Source organism: Phoenix dactylifera, chromosome 14, assembly GCF_051530095.1.
Source record: "Phoenix dactylifera cultivar Ajwa chromosome 14, Ajwa_hap1_PhDact_Kaust_v1.1, whole genome shotgun sequence".
Lineage (NCBI taxonomy): Eukaryota > Viridiplantae > Streptophyta > Magnoliopsida > Arecales > Arecaceae > Phoenix > Phoenix dactylifera.
Window position 1 is genome coordinate 18153045 of NC_143203.1, and position 17372 is coordinate 18170416.

Sequence of the window (17372 nt, forward strand, 5' to 3'; positions counted from 1 at the left end):
ATAACTCAGAAAGAATAAATAAATTAATGATAAACATTTCTGATCCCAGTATTGTTCTGCAGCCTCTTTTCTTTTATATCTTAGCTCTATTATGTATAATGTTAGAAATTCCTATTGCCTTTCACTTCTTTGTCCTTCCCAATTTTCTTGATTTGTCTGACAATTCTATTTGTTTTATCATGTCGACATATAACAATCATTGTTAATTAACTAGTCCCATGCTTCGGGAAAAATTCTAAGCTTTCTGTTAATAAAATTATAAGTTCTTTATTATAAAACTATAAACTTATCCCATACTATTATCTACTGGTTATCACATATTAAACACTTAACTTGAAACAGAGATTGTTGATTACTCACATAATCCTTTATTTTGTTATTACGTGTATGAAACTATTAATACATAGTTTCGTACTTAAATCAATTGAATTGCTTGTTAGATTGATCTTGCACCCTGCCCTTGGAAGTGAAAACCATTATTAGGCATTATATTGGAATTTATAACTAAATTTGGAATAACCCAGAAATATCTGCAGCACTCTTCCACTTTTTATTTTGATTTACACAAAAAAAGAATAAAAAGTAGTACTTGAATGCTTTGATTTTCTGTTCTATGTCAGGTAACAGAAGAATGTATGGAGAGGGCCATATCTGTCTGTAAAGATGGTGCTAGCTTTAAGAAGATTGGCAAGAAAATTAGGTACGTAATTTGGGATACCATGTAAGGTACTGTTACAAGCAATGCAAATTTTCTTTTTTGCTTGAAATCAATTGTCTTGCCTTGAGGTCCAAACTTACTCGAATCCCAACATGCAACCATAAGAGTCGATAAGAAACAACATTATACTTTAATAACCCTCAAAAAAACCATATGATGACATAGAGCGTAATTAAAATTGTATCCCACTCCTTAATGCTCAACTAAAATGCACTTAAAAACTTAAACATAGGTTATTACATGTAATACTATACCTTCAAAAATACGAAAAATGCAAACTACTAGTGGCTAGTGTCACTTAAATAACACTAGAACTAAAAAGGCAACTTTGAGTAACTGAGTCCAATTTTTTTACCAAATATGGTCAACTATAGCCCCTTGCTTGTCGCTGTAAAAAATTTCATAGTTAGATCAAGTGCATTAAAAAACTCAGCAAATAAATCTCTACCATGGTCAAGAATCTAAGTTTTTATCAGAAAGCAAATGACTTTTAAATCATAATACATAAATCAAACTACCACAGGAATCTCTAAGTGTGGTTTCACTTAAACAAAACCAAAATTTTCGACAAGGTTCAATGAAGGGATCGAAATACGTTATTTCAAAGAAGTTTTCAAATAATTCATGTTAGATCATTATTCAAATAAAATTTTCAAACTCAAGGCAAAGGTTCACTTAAACCAAGCAAGGTTCAAGCCTCCTCTTCCCATCTCTCTTTCTCCCCTTCATCTTCTCTCCCTACCCGCGATTCTCCTCCTAGGGTTAGGGTTCTCTCCCTCTCCCTCCCTCCCTCCCTCTCTCTCTCTTCCTCCCTCTCCTTCTCCCTCTCCCCCTTTCTGTTGGCCCCTCTCTATCATCCCTCTCCCTCCCTCCCTCTCCTTCACCCTCTCCTTGCTTCGTTATGCTTCTAATTCGGATGGTACGTATTGAGTGGTTGCTGGCTGGTACAACTCACGATGCTGATCTGGCTAACCTTGCTTGGTTTATAGAAGTCTGATAGTATAACTCAACTCCCATATTTAAAGAAAAAAAGGCCTTGCAAGACCTTTGACACTTTAAAATACCCTTCATTAGTGAGGGTCACTGTTTATAGTTACTGTAGTATGAATAGTGCCATGAACACTGAACAGTGATTACTACAGAAGTCAAGCCAGTCAACCAGTCAATAGAAAGATATTTTAACCCCAGCCTTGATTCAATATAACATACCAAAGACTAAAAGTAACCAGAAATAAAAAGAAAATGCAACACGTTGGTCACTAAAATTAAATCAAAGAAAATTCCAAGTTCCACAGCCCTCGATGGTTCATGACGCAATCTTGAATAGCCATTAATTCTCTTCCTTTTCCTCTCCATCCTGCCCCCTTTGCCCTCTATTTATAGTCTTCAAAGGGCGGTTCAAAAAATGGGGGCCCTAGGTTGGTTCTCTTGCTTAGTTCAATTCTCCTCCTAGGTCAATTTGTAGGTTAGTTGGCAAGTTGGTCCATCTCAATTACTGAGCAGAAAGATCACTGGAGACAGATAGATAGGCCTTATTTACATGACATCATTTATTGAATGAAAATAAAAATAAAAGCTTAGAATTTGTTCAAATTCTAGCTTTTCTAGGTTAGTTAAAATTGTAACTTTTAAATGCTTAGGTATTTTTCAAATTTTAAGATCTTATACATTTTGTTATATACCCAATATTGCTGAAACTCAGAAGTATTGTAAAGAAGAGTCATAACTTAGTCTCCATTCTCCAAAGTATGTCACACAAAATTATATAAAGGCACTTAGCACTTCAATAGATATTCGTATTCAAATTTTGCACATGTATACATCTATATATTTTTCTTTGTATAGGTTAGGTTATTACATGAATTGTTTACTGTAATGCATTGTGGCCAATTATTGAGTATTAAACTTTATATCAATTTCATCTATCAGCTTCCATGTGAGCACTTCATTTTGCATCATGTTAGAGTGGGAGAAGTCTATTTTGGATAATGGCAGCATCCTCTGACAAGTACTTAAAAGTTCGATTATTTAGTCAAGTTAAATTTTCTACTGATCTGAGTCTATGTTCCAAAAATAAAATTGAAATCATGGAATGCCGTACCGGTCCGTACCGGCCGGTACGGGCCGGTACGTACCGGTCCGGCCGGTACGGGTGCGTACCGGCCGGTTCGGCGCCCGTACCGGCCGGTTCGGCGCCCGTACCGGCCGGTACCGGCCTCGTACCGGTGCGAACCAGCCGGTTCGCACCGGTATGATTTTTTTTTTTTTAGAACCACAGCGCCACGCGCTGTGGTTTTTGAAACCACCGAGTACCGGCCGGTACGGACCGGACCGGACCGGTACCGTACCGGTCCGGCCGGCCACCGGTACGCCGACCGGTACCGGTACGGCGGACCTTGATTGAAATATCGCAATTTGTTTCCATCAGTTCTTTGCACTTTGAGAAAAAGGCAGCTGATGGTATAATTATAGATTGATTTCTCTCTTGTAGATGGAAAACATGCGTAGAAAGCTTTTGTAGTTTCAATAAAATCCTTTCCTTTCAAGATGCACATTGCGTTTTAGCTTGATCTTTTATACCTATATAAAACAGTGCATAGTTACAAAAACATCTCTTAAGATGGCAAAGGAAAAAGAATGAGCTAGATAACATTTAACTTTTCTAAATAGTATTCATATGCCATTTTCGCCAGCTCTAAGGACAGGTTCTTATCATAATGATGAATGTGGCAGGAAACTCTTATGCTCCATTTACTTGGCTTATGGTTGAGTTTTTATCCTTCAACATCATCGAGACATTAGATCGTATTCATGTCTTTATGAATGCAAGGACGGTGATGCAGATTAAGATTTTGGACAATGATAATAGCAAAACTGGTGCTGGACATAAAACAGATAAGTGATTGAGGGCTTGATGGATAGAGATTATGCCCAATTTCTAAGAACTGCAGAAGCAAATAGTATCAATTTTAATCAACATCCAACACAAACTATGAAGTAAAAATGTCAATGCAAATTTTCTGATGATAGAGAAAGATAGTAGTCATAGATTATGAATGTGAAGTTATAGCAGCAAATTTATTTCCCCACCGAAAAAATAGCTTTTAATCATGTCTTCATGAAGGCATACTAACCATTGCTCTGAAATGTCTGGAAAGGGTTAATATTATATCTGAGGGCCTTCTAAAACTTCTCTGTCTTCATATTAAATGCTCAATGTAAAGTGGAAAAATCTTAACTGTAGGTTTGATGATCTACTTGAGCATGTCGTGGATTTTCTAAAACTAAAAACTAAAAATAGCGATGGTAGTAAGTTGATGCAGCATTCTAACTGGTGAAAAGAAGGAAAAGGAAAGACAAAAGGAGGAAGATGACAGAGAAGAGAATTTTATAATCAAAGCAACAAAATGCCAAAGGCAACAGAATAGATCTGTAAGTTTCCTCTATTACATTATTGACAATTAACAGTTAGCCGCCTATGTCTGTTTATTTGTCTATGTGAGTGTCTCCAAAACATAATTAAAACAGCATTGTGATGTGTCCACATATCCTATCATCCATACTATTTTAGCCTTGAAGCACAGGCAGTCACAATTGGGCTGAATAATTATCAGACTGACATTGTACTCTAGTTTCACCAAAGTGGACTTCAGCTGCTCTACTCCCACGTACATTTGCAATCTGCTTCTGTAAGTTAGTTGTCATAGAATTTCAGAAGTTGGTGTAATCAATATTTCACTCAATATCAGGCTTAAGAAAGGAAATCCATACGAACAGCCTGAGAAGAGGAACTAGCTGGTCCTTGTATAACCATTTGAAATAGATCCAGCCAGGAATGGTCTGTCTGGATGGCATGAAGAGACACAAAATGTGAATTTGTGAAATATATTAATGATTGCAAATTCTTTGTAAACTGTGGAAAGAAATCTGTAAAAAAAGATAACACATATAGGTAAAAGTGGCTTGACATAAAAAACCAACTAATTACTAGTCTTTTGTTTATCAAGAACGTATAATCATTTTCATTCCTGATTCTTTTTGGCTTGTGCTTCTTGTCATTAACTTGTATATGTGTTCACATATCTATTTTTTTTGCTTTAATGATCCTAGTGACCATGCTGAGAGATTTGGCTATGGTGTGGTAGAGCGTTTTGTTGGCCATGGTGTTGGAAAAGTATTTCATTCTGAACCAATAATATTGCATCACCGTGAGTTATCTTCACTTTATATACCTTTAATCTTACTGGACCTTGAAACATGTATACTGTCCTTTGATGATTTGTTTTTTCTGCATACAATGAGAAAACAGATGTTATTAAGGTCAATAAACTTAAAGACAATATATATTTTCTATTCCCACTAATATTATCTTGTTAATGTTTATTGGCCTTTTTAAAAGTGGTAGCTATCTAGAACTGGAATTTATTTTGAGAAAAGCATGATGTGAGGCAGCTGATGCTCATTACTTTCCTACATAAATTTGATATAAAAGAATCCACAAATACTGGTAGATGCTTATCCAATATAGCTGATAATGGTGAACCTATTTTGATAGTCAAGGCTACAAATCTGCATTATTGAAATGAGTATCAGCTCTACAAATCTACATAAATCTGCAACCCATCTTGTTGGAAAATCATTTGGTCCGACAAGCATAAAACAATTATATTCATGTGAGGCTGGCCCTTCAATTGGCTTGATATCCGGCCAAGCCTGGTTTTTAAGTGACTAGAGGACTTATAGGAACCATTCTTGCAAAAGTTATGTACGAGTGAAATGAGAATGCAGATACTTTTTAGCTTAATAACTGCAATTTTCATGAAAGCATCCTCGTCTGTTTGGACTGGTAAAAAGTTAATGGCAGTGTTGGAGATAAGACTGACCAAGTGGGTACTGAAGTCTTAAGGATTGTCTCCATTATGCATATCTTTTCTCATTGAAATGAGGTTGTCTATTGAGCATGGGTTTGATTCAAGAAGGCTCCATAGATGAAATGCACAAATTTCTCTGACAGGGTGTAAACCTGATGTGGACCCTCAAAGAATTGTCACTCTTGGCCAAATGAGGTTTAGCTAAGAGAGGAGGGGCCCTCCTATGAAACCTGGAAGGAGAATTGGCAGGAAGTTAGACCTGTCTTATTGGCCACATTTTAAGCTTATTTGGCTTGGGACCCTCCAACATCCCTGTGGACTCGGAATAGTTTAGACTCTAGACTCTAGACAAAGAGGATTCATGGTATAGTTTGATAAATGCCTTTTGTCTCCCAAGCACATTTTACAACCCAAATAATCCAATTGAAACACAATTTAGTGTTACGGCCTTAATAAATTTTGAAATTACTTTAGACTTTTTCTAGCAGAAAGGAGAAAAAATAAATATACTTAATGGAATTAAAATGTCATGTGGGACATTGGATCTACAAAATTAGGAAGGACCGATTGGAAAGCACTGAAATTTTCTAATGTCTGAATTAAGGTTTGCTGTCTCGATATTGGACCCTGTACCATTGCCACACTAGCACAGTGTCGGTACGGTATGATACGAAATATTTTTGGCATACCGAGTGTCGGTACACCATTCGTACCGAGTACCGCGGTACCCAACATCGACGGAACCGTCCTGAACCGGCCGATTTCGCCCGTTTCAAACCGTACCGGTGGCTCACCGGTACGGTTCCGACTCAAAAAAGGGGATGACATCCCGGAGATGAAGAAGGAGAAGAAAAGAGAGAGAGCGTGGGAGGGAGGAAGAGGGAGAGGACGCCAGCGGAGGGCCGGCAGAGCTCGACGGAGGCCGCGAGGGGCCAGCGTTGGGGAAGAAGGAACCCTGGGAGAGGCAAAATGAGAGAGAAAAAGAGAGAGAGCGGGGGAGGGAGGGATGCCAGTGGAGGGCCGGCGGAGCTCGGGGGACCCCGACGGAGGCTGTGAGGGGGCCGGCGTAGGGGAAGAAGGCCGCTTAAGCGGCCGAACCCTGTTTTGTTCAAAACAGGGGTCAACCGCTTAAAAAATTGGAAGATTCGTAAGTGAAGTCGGCAATCGATTTGTCGACTTCACCAGCAAAATTAAAAAAATTGAAAATTCGTAAGTGAAGTCGGCAAATCAATTGCCGATTGCCAACTTCACTCGCGAAATTAAAAAATTTAGAAATTCGTAAGTAAAGTCGGCAAATCGATTGCTGACTTACTTACGAATCTCCAAGTTTTTTAAGCGGCTGACCCCTGTTTCGAACAGTGATCGGCTACTTAAGCGGCCTTCTTCCTCGGTGTCAGCCCCCTCGCAGCCTCTGTCGAGGTCTGCCGACCCTCTGTCGGGCTCTGCTAGCGCCTTCTCCTTCCTCCCCTCTCTCTCTCTTTTCCTCTCTTGTTTGGCCTCTCTCCCGCCCGTCTGTTCGCTGTTGGTACAGGCTCGACACGGCACAGCGTAGGCCCGTATCGAGCCATCCTGCCAGTGAACCGGTACGGGGTCCGGTACCGATTTTTTTGACCTTGCCGGTACCAAACCGGTATGGTATGCCCCGTACTTTTTGATTCGGGCCGGTACGACATACCTTAGTTTGGGTTGAATGATGAAATTATATAAGCTTTCAAAATGAGCAGTTTGCTTTGCTCAATGTACGGAAGCAGCAAGACTACATTGATGACTATAAAAAAGAAGCCTTTTGAGATATATATAAGCTAGACTAAATGTCCCAAACATTTTTTATAAAGTTGAATAACGTGGTAGGTTCAAAGCCAAACTACCTATGGGACTTGAAAATGTAATAGCACAGTTCGCTTTACCAGTACTAGGGGACATAACAGCCGGCAATCAGTTTGATATGGTACTAGTACGTACCATACCAAGTTGAGGTGTACCAGAATAAGGAGGAAGAAAGAGAGATACCTCGTTGTTGCGGAACCCTAACCCTAGACGGCACCATCACCACCGAGTCATCGTCGTTGCGGAGCATCGAGAGAGAGGAGAGAGGGGAAAGGAAGATCAGGAGAGTAGAATTGAGAGACAGAGAGAGAGGCATACCTCATCATCGTGGAACCCTAACCCTAGCCGGCATCATTGTCCCGGTGCCATCGTTGTTGCAAAGTCATCGTCATGGTGGGGAATCAAGAGAGAGGGGAGAGGGGAGAGGGGAGAGAAAGATCTGGAGAGTAGAATCGAGAGAGAGGGGGAGAGAGGGAGGGAGAGGGAAATCAAGAGATTGGGAGAGAATAATCAAGAGAAAGGGAGAGAATCTAGAGGGATTTTTATAAAAAAAATGGTTTGGCTTGGGAGCTGGATTGACCAACTGAACCATCCCATTAGCGATTTGGTCCAATTCGGTGCACCTTGAACCACCCAACTCAGGACAGTTTGGCAATTCTTGTGAAATAGTCTTTTAAGCATTCACTTCTGTTCTGATGCACTTCTATTATATTATCAACAGTATTTTGGTTATTTCTAACTCTTGGTACACAAAGTAGGGCCAGTAGTTTGGTGTATAAAAGTTAGCCCAATTTATATACTTATTCTGACAAATTATCTAAGATTGTAACCTTATGAGCAACCTCTCTTCATCTTTTTCCTGAAATTCAGCTAGAGATGTAAAAGTTTTAGACTGAAAGACCTGACATCACACGACACTGCAATCCCTAAAGCATGACCTTTGAAGAATAATTCATGGGATTTGCTTGCACATAAATGAAAAAGGGTGTTAACGTAGAATGATGTATAATCTCTTTGAGAAAATTGGCTATCCATGTTATTTTCTACTATAAAATCACTACCTAGTTGTGTAAAATTAGTATGTTAAAGTTTACGATAAAGTTGGAAAGAACTGGAACCAAGGTTTGCGGAACTATCCTGAACCGCCTGGTTCGAGGGCGTCCCAGGACGTACCGGCAGCAGATCGAGACAGTTTCGGCATTGAAACCAAGACGCCGTCGTTGGAGGGGGAGAAGAAGAAAAAAGAGAAAGAGAGAGAGAGAGAGAGAGAGAGAGCGGGGAAGGGAAGGAGAGGGAGAAGAAGGAAGAGAGGTCGGCTGGGGCCGGCCAGCGGAGGCCAAAGAGCCTCCGCGCGGATGAGGCGGAGGCCGGGGAGACACAGAGGCGGGGATCCACCTTCAGTCCCCTGTTTTGTTTAAAACAGGGGCCAGAGGGGGCCCATTTTTTGTGTAATAGAAGTAATACCTTGCAGCTTGGAAGAATTTAATCTGCACTAGTAGTAATAATTATAAACCACGATTTAATTCTCTAAGTTTCCAAAACAATCCTTAGTCGATTTTGTTTTGCTCTTACATCCATGGCAATTCTGTGCTTGACAGGTAATGATAATCCTGGATTTATGATTGAAGGTCAAACATTTACCATTGGTATGTAGTCATACATCATGCTTACTAAATTGAACTTATTAAGTGCAATTCTCCTATTGTGATAAGATTTGGTAATTAAATGGAATTAAATTTCATGTTATTAATGGTTCTATTTGATTAATGATGCATTTATATTTTAGGAAAAAACTTGATACTTGTACTGGCTTGCAATTATAATTTTTCTTTTTTTTTCCTTTTGCAATTTGTTAGCAGCATGTATAGAAGTCCATTTTGTTTTTCTGTGAGCTACAATTCTATTTAATCAATATGATTTCCAATGACACTCCCCAGTCCAGGTGAAAAGGCAGTCATGCTTGCTAAGTTGAACTTATTAAGTGCAATTCTCGTATAGTTTAATTCATGACAGTTATTTGAAAGCTTTGTGGTAAGATTTGGTAATTATATGGAATTAAAATTCATATTGCTAGTGACTCTATTTGACTAATGATGCATTTATATTCTAGGGACAAAGCATGATACTAGCAGAGACTTGCAATTATAATTTTTTTTTTTTTTGCATTTGTTAGTAGCACATGTTGTTGTTCTGCAAGGTGTAATTCTAGCTACCTATATAATTTTCAATGCCCATCCCAAGTGCAGATGAAAAGGCAGTCATGCTTAATAAGTTGAACTTATTGAGTGCAATTCTCCTATTGTTTAATTCATGATAGTTCCTTGATAACTTTATGACTATTTATTAATCATATGAATTCACATTACTAGTGGTTCTACTTAATTAGTGGTGTATTTATATTCTAGGGACAAAACTTGATACTTGGACAACTAGAAAGCATAATTTTTCTTTTTTTTCTTTGCAATTTGTTAGCAGCATATGTAGAAGCCTAGTTTTGTGGTTCTATGAGGAACAGTTCTAGGTAATCAATATAATATCCGACAGCAATATGCTTACTAAGTTGAACTTATTATGTGCAATTCTCCTGTTGTTTAATTCATGATAGCTCTTTGAAAGCTTTGAGATAAGATTTGGTAATTATATGGAGTTAAACTTACTTGATTAGTTATCTTCTAGAGACAAAACTGGATACTTGTATAGTTCTGCCATTATAGTTTTTCTGTTTTTTTTTTTTTTTGAATTTGTTAGCATAGAAGTCCAGTTTTGTTGTTCTACGAGGTGTTATTCTAGGTAATCAATATAAATTCGATGCCAATCCTAGGTCCAGATGAAGAGGTGGTGGTTGATATTTTGTGAATAGCAAACTTGTCCCGAACTGGTTTGTGTTGCTTGGTTCTATATGGTACTGCTCTGTTTCGACTGCAACCTACCGGTTCCTAGGTGGTCTTTGTCAAAAGCCTAGGAAAAAGGGTCTCCTCGAAAACGAAGAAGGCCAAGGGGATTGCAGCCTCCGGGAACCCTTTTACTCTTCCTTTGTTAGGTTGAAAATGGTGGGATAGAGAAGAGAGGGAGGGTGGTTTGGGAAGCCCTGGTTCAGCTTTTTGGCCTGATGGGAGGCTCTTTCAAGCTAAGAAATCACCAAGGAAGGTAAAATCTCCTCCCTCCCTTGGTTTTCCATGCCAACAATGGCCCAAAATGAAAAAACAAGAGTGATCATGCCACAATTTTCTATTTAAGCATGATCTCATGATATGTTATGGTGTTAACTAGAATCTACATGATGGATATTATTTTTGCTGATTCTTTTATTTTTTTATAAAATATAAACTTTTGTAACAAAATAATAAAAAAGAGTAGTCAAGACTAAGAAATGCTAGTCAAGAATAAGAAATTCTATCATGTTTGGAGGCATGGTCTATCATACCATCCCATATTGTCCGATACAAAGCGTATCATATCGGTAGAAAATCGATACGAAACACATCTTCAAGTCGGTACAAGCCCCATACTGCCCGTACCGTCCCATACCGAGGCGTACCGAGGTGCATACCGGTCTATATCAAGGCGTACCAAGATGAAAATTGAGAAAAATGGTTGAAGAGCTATTTCGGCATAGAGATGTACTATATCGTATCGAAGCAAACTGATAAGGTACCGATACGGTACCTGGTATCGAAATTGCAAAGTTTGTTTGGGAGAATGTGTGCATGCATTATGTTTTCTTTGGCAGCACTTGCATTAATTATAAGCATGTTTAAGGCCACCCAAATGTACACCGAAAATTAAAGAAATGTGAAAAATGAACTAGTAAAACCACCTTCTCTCGAGCTATAAAAATGTATAATACCTCCTAGTGGTAGCTATAACAGCCCTAATTAAAATTTAATTTTTAGCCTTTTTAATTAATATAATTTTAATTAAAAATAATGAGGAATAACTAAAAATATTGAAAATTGGTTGTGTGAAAAGATAATTGGGACATTTTCTGGATCAATTGGCATATTTCTTTAAATAGTTATATAAATTATCATAATTATTTATTTATTTATAACTATAACATTTATTAGTTAATCCAAGAATCATGAAATATTGTGTGTAAAGACTAAAGGGACATTTTTTGGAGCAATTAGTATATTTTTTAATAATTATATAAATTATTTCAAATGTATAGGCATTAAATTTAAAAAAAATCATCAAGTAAACTAAACGATACATAAAAATAGTTTAAATTATTATAAAGATGATACTATTGTTTTATATAACTTGAAGTGACAAACGAAACACATTAGATGATATATGTGCACTACATTCTAAAATTGAGATTGAAATGTGTTAAACAAAGTGGACGAGAAGCATGATCTATCGAATGTGATTTTGTTTATGTGAAAAAAAAACCCCTCCAGACAGAAAAAGACTCCTTCCTGTACGAGTAGTAAGTGAAGAATTATAGAGAGCTATGGTTGGTTGTTGACCAAGGGAAAGCATGGGAGAAAGATGGCGAGAACCCTATTCGAGACCCAAGGCCGGCTAAAGATGGAGGAGCTAGGTGGTCGTCCTAGACTAGCCAGTTTCTTAGCGAATCTAACAAATGTGGATGTGGAGTAGTAGTCTAAGCAAAACATGCCTTAGCTAACTGATGCCTAGTACCAAGAGGTGGGGGGAGTGGAGGAACAAAAAGTGATTCGAGGTTGAAGACTTCGAATGAGCAATTTGACAGAGGGATGTTAAGAAGAGGTTGTTATCATGATACATGGGTCTCGAGGGCTAGCTAGAGCACTACAACCAATCAGAGAAATGGGGCAGTCAGAGTGTTGGGCCATGTCAAGCTATGCAAGGGGGTTTGAAAGGTAGGGCCAGTAAGGGTAAGATGCCCCAGACATCCACCCAGAGCATGAGTAAGAAGAGAAAGAAGGCTATAGATCCCTTGGGGGTAGTAGATAAGGAACCAATTTGATTAAACTACAAGACCACGAAGCTCTAAAATGGTCACTTGCCTGGATCATCTTGCAATACTAGTAATGATAGTTCATTGATAATGGGTCTTATGGCTAGGGTAGGAGCAATGGTCGTGACGTGATGTGGGTGACTTATAGCCATGGGCAAGTTCTACCTTACTGATCGGTATTGATCTGTAGCAAATGTATCCTACTGTACCAATAAGATACTTGTACTGTGTCGAGGTTTAGTTTGGTATATAACTCGAACTGAGCCATACTGATCTGAACTAAGTGGAACTATCTCATACTGTCCAAAATTGGTGTATATATTTTACGGTACAAACTCCTGATAAAAAAGGCGAGAAAAGAGAGGTCGGGTGCTGTCTCAAAATAGGGTGTATACTAAGGTTCGTCGTCTCGGTATCGGACCCTTTACTGGTGCCACATTAGCACTGTGTTGGTATGGTACGGTAAGGGTCTTGGAGAACATTCATCTTAGGAAGCCTACACTTGCGCCAAATTGGCCTACTATGAGCCTAATTTGGTAACCCTAGGCTAACCCAACCATCTTGTCATGCCACCCACCCCCTTGATATCCTCACACCCCTTTCGTGCTAGTATATGTATGCACTAAAATTAAATCCCTTCTCCCATGATGGACCACCTAGCTATTACGACATTCTATTTAGCTTAATCATTTGTCCTTTTTAAGGACCACTTGCCTAAAAGAGTGACAAGTGGCACCTTCTTCATCTTTCACCTCACCCTCTCCATCATTCTCTTGTAACCAACTTGATCCCTCATTATCTCCTCTTGCCAAGTGTCCGATCCTCGCTTATCCCTCTACACTCCCAATCTTGCACCAAAGAAGCTTCCAAATAAAGACAAAGGGAGATTTTTTTTTCTTAACAAGCTCTCCCCATCCGTTGGTTGGGTGGCGAACTGCTAGGTTAGGTCTAAATTTCAGTGGATACATCGGCAAGATAAACGGACAAACTTTAATGGCTGATGTTGTTTTCATGTTATTTTAAAGTAAACTTGCATTTATTTAAGATATTGCATGTAAATAAGAAATAAATCCTTTTTTGAGTTAAAGAGAAATACTCAAAGACACAAATCTGTTAAAAATAAAAAAAATATTTTTTTTCCAACTTTACTACAAATTCCATACTTTTGGAGATAGGTCATAATTTCAACCTTTGAATGCTAAGGTGTTCATCAAATCTTTAAAATCTTAAAGTTTAATAACTTCGACAATATACAAACATCACTAACATTCAAAAGTCCAATAAAAAAAGTTTTACATTTGTCTCCAAGATGCATCATCTATTACAATGCTATTCAGCACATAGCACACTAGTGGAAGACTTCAGAGTCCAATTTGTTCATTATAAACTTACACACATTTGTCTAACTATATAATGGATCATTATACACAATCATAAAATAAGCAAATATATGCATGGAAAAACTTGTGAAACTTATAGAAACCATATGAAAACCAGTGAAAATCTAATTTTAAATATCATTGTTTTCTCAAGTTGGAGATAATTTGGTAAGTAGCTAAAATTTAATTTACAGGTATTTACAGATAGACTCCCCTTTCTACTTTTCCTACAAGAAAATAAGTCAAAGGGAATTATTTACCAGAGAAAAGGAGTGGTTCTATTAAAGGCCATTAAAGGGAATCTTTAAATCAGATTTTGCTCTTACCTTTCTCATTTATTTGAATCATCTAAGGTTTGGACCTTAAGCAGTGTATTGGCAACAATATGTGTCTTTCCTATCCTTGTCATGTCCTTTTCTTCAATGGTTATCTGCCGAGAGTCTGGTTCCTAGAAGTTTCCTTTCTTTCCTTGTTCATGTTTTTGGGAACAGGTTTCTGAAAGAACTGCATTGGTTTCCAATTCAAAAAGTTTCTATGGAGACTCGTCTTAGTGGGAGGCTTCCTCAGTAACTATGCTCTTAACAAAAGCATTCAGCTGGTGTGAGTCTTGCAAACATATATATATATATATATATATATAGCAAAATTTGGAGATATCCTAAATATTAATAATCATTTTTCCAAAAAAATTTTCCTATATTTGGCAAATTTATGAAATGTAATTGAATATTTCTTTTATAGATATTAAAATGTCTAAGTAGACCATATTTTACTTATCTTTTCTATGAAACATGATAATGATTTTTTCTTTTTTGTAAGTTTTTACAACGTATGTTTCCTAATTTCCGGATTTCATGCAATATTGATAAGAGATCCTATTTTACAACATATATAGAGAAACAGCTGAAATTTATCTTCCTAAGTTTCTTGGAGATCACACCAAAATGCTTCCGGATCTGCTTAAAATTCGTGAAATTTGAGTTTAATTTTGAGAAAACAAGAGCTTCTTAAAACCTAGTCTTGCAGCGGTGGTTGTTAGTGCCCCCATATTGAAACCAGTAAAAAGTGATACTAAAGGCTCATCTGTATATCAAATTGTACCGTTTCATCAGTATTTCATAGTTTAACCAAAATTGGCTGAAACCAACCACAAAACCAGATGCTGGACTTCTCAGTTTTGATTCCCGGTTAAATTAATTCAATAATATTTTGCTTTTGTTTGTAACGTAATTAACATTAAAAAAAAATGGTTGTAGTTACTCTCAGCAAGAGAACAGTGAAAACTCTTCGTTCCAGAAACATCTAAGGAACTATTCTTCACTTGTGGAGAAACATAATTGAAATAATATCAACACTTTATATTTATATAAACAGTGCTGGACCTTTTTTCTTGAATACTCTAATTGTTGCCAACTTGTGACTATGTCTTATTGGAGTTGTAATCCTTTTTTTGCTTCTGGATATTCTCTTGTGATGGTTTCTTGATTGAATGTTCTCACCAGTTCAAAAGGCCATATAAAATTTTTCATCATGCCCCATTTTCATCCTACTTTAATTTGACCTTCAGATATCTACAATGAGGAAGAAAGCTCAAGTTTAAGTATCACTTAAAATTACACAAATATCAATAGCTCTCCAGTTAGTATAGTTTTAGCTACCGCATTCGTTATACAGTTTTAATCTGTCCAAGTTGCACTAAACATTTTCCCGATATGCCAGCCATACGAAATGAGATTTATAGCCGTACATATAGCTAATCAAGATGTGAGGCATTAGAAGCCAATAGATCAATCCTCTCAATTACAGCCACACCCTGGAGACTCCCCGTCCATCAAGTGTCCTATGACATCTTGCGTCAAAAAGACATGCTTGTTGCAGATCTTTTTGTGTCTCAAACTTTGGTATGTTGTGCCTTGATCCATACAATGGCCCTATAAAGGTTAAAAAGCTGAAGCTGTTTTCAATGAAGTAGGAAGTAGGTTGCTTACAGAGGAAAATGTAAGCTTTTTTCTTGAAAGAATGTGCACGTGCGCCTGCGCATGTATGTGCATGTGTGCATGATTTTCTAAACTTCAGAGTGCTTGTAGAATCTTTTGTACTTCTAGTTCAATTGTTAACAATCAGACTGCTATGCAGAGCCCATTCTTACAATGGGAAGCATCGAGTGCATCACGTGGGATGATGGCTGGACTACGCTTACAGCCGATGGCAGCTCTGCCGCACAATTTGAGCATACAATACTAATCACCAGGATGGGTGCAGAGGTCTTGACAAAATATAAAGTTTAGCATATGGTAATGCATTCTTTGATTGTTAGAGCAACAAATGCTCATCTTTCATAAACACTTAACATTGCACTGCATTTTTTTATATTATTGCTACATACTTTTTATAGCATATCATTATATAAAGGAATGCAATGATTCTGAGCATGCATCAAGTATGAAAGCACAATTTCAAGCACATATAGTTCCTGAGTTGCTTACGTTAATATCCACAACTAGGAAAAGCCCAAGTAGTGTACTTGGTTAATCCTAGGGTTTGTGAGGAATTACAAGGTTATATTAGTTAATCCTAGGGTGTGTGAGGAATTACGGGGTTATATCCCTTCCTGAAAGATGCTCTTCTGTATTTGGTGCAGCTCGTTGTAGCCTAGGCCCTTGTTTGCACCCCCTTGCACTCGAGTTGATATAAGAAAGAAAAGGTAAAACAATAGTTATCTACTCATCTACATGACATCTAAATTATAAAGGACATGCAATGAAATTGTCTTGATGATAATAAGTATGGGGGAAAATAGGACCCCAGCCAGACATATTTCACTGTGATAATAAATATTACAAGTTTAACATAGAGGAGTAATCCTATGCTGCACCATTGTATTCCCCTGCAATTCCCTCTCCAGCATAGCAGGATAGGATTGGTGCAATTCACAAGGGTTTGGGCCACTTGTTGTGGCACCATCTCAATTCCATGTTGGAATGGGAATTAAGTAGGAAATACAGAGGTATGGCCTAGCATTTTTCAATGTAGAATATTGATCATTTAATACAGCAACAATTTTCGTAGAGTGGTTGAATACATTGTCCTCCTTTATGATATCCAGAGGTGTGACATTCGGCATGGCAGTTTGGGATGTCTTCGCATGTTCCCACACAAACATAAACTGCTTTTGCTGTGACAAAAAAAAAATGCATGCGTAAACAAAAAAAAGACTTTCAATTATGGTGCAAGACTTTCAATTTTCTTTATAAATGGTAAACAAAAAAGAATAATTTGTTTAGAGTCCTTCATAGCTCCATTTTTTTCTTTTCTTCTGAAATAGAAAAAGACATGTACCGTAAGTGAACAGTATAGCAAGAATTGTGATAGCCATGAAAAATTTCTTAGCAGTGGAAGAGGTGGCAGCCATGTCGAACTTCTTGATCTATATGCATCAAGGCTTCAAATTTATATTTGCATAAGATGAGTACTTTCTTGTCAAGCAATAACTATAGAGCTGTAACAGCTGTCTCAAGGAGGTTTTGTCTCCTTTAATTGCCATTAACCAATATTCAATGGATTTATGTTCATAAGAGTTTCATATATCAATTGCTTTAATTGAAGGGAAACATAATATTTACTATGAGTGG

General features: G+C 37.5%; 1 protein-coding gene across 9 annotated transcripts in view; it reads left to right on the plus strand.

Moving 5' to 3' along the window:
* LOC103720942 (methionine aminopeptidase 1B, chloroplastic-like) overlaps positions 1 to 17372 on the plus strand; it is a 35227-nt gene that overhangs the window by 17262 nt on the left and 593 nt on the right. For 4 of the 9 annotated variants that reach the window (XM_008810919.6, XM_008810918.4, XM_089927339.1 and 1 more), the window contains exons 7-10: positions 621 to 700; positions 4829 to 4926; positions 9015 to 9062; positions 15877 to 16034. In XM_008810919.6, the coding sequence (XP_008809141.1) occupies positions 621 to 700; positions 4829 to 4926; positions 9015 to 9062; positions 15877 to 16028 (378 nt within the window). In that variant the 3' untranslated portion in view covers positions 16029 to 16034. The other 5 variants (XM_008810920.6, XM_088711019.2, XR_016398382.1 and 2 more) reach the window with 5 other exon arrangements.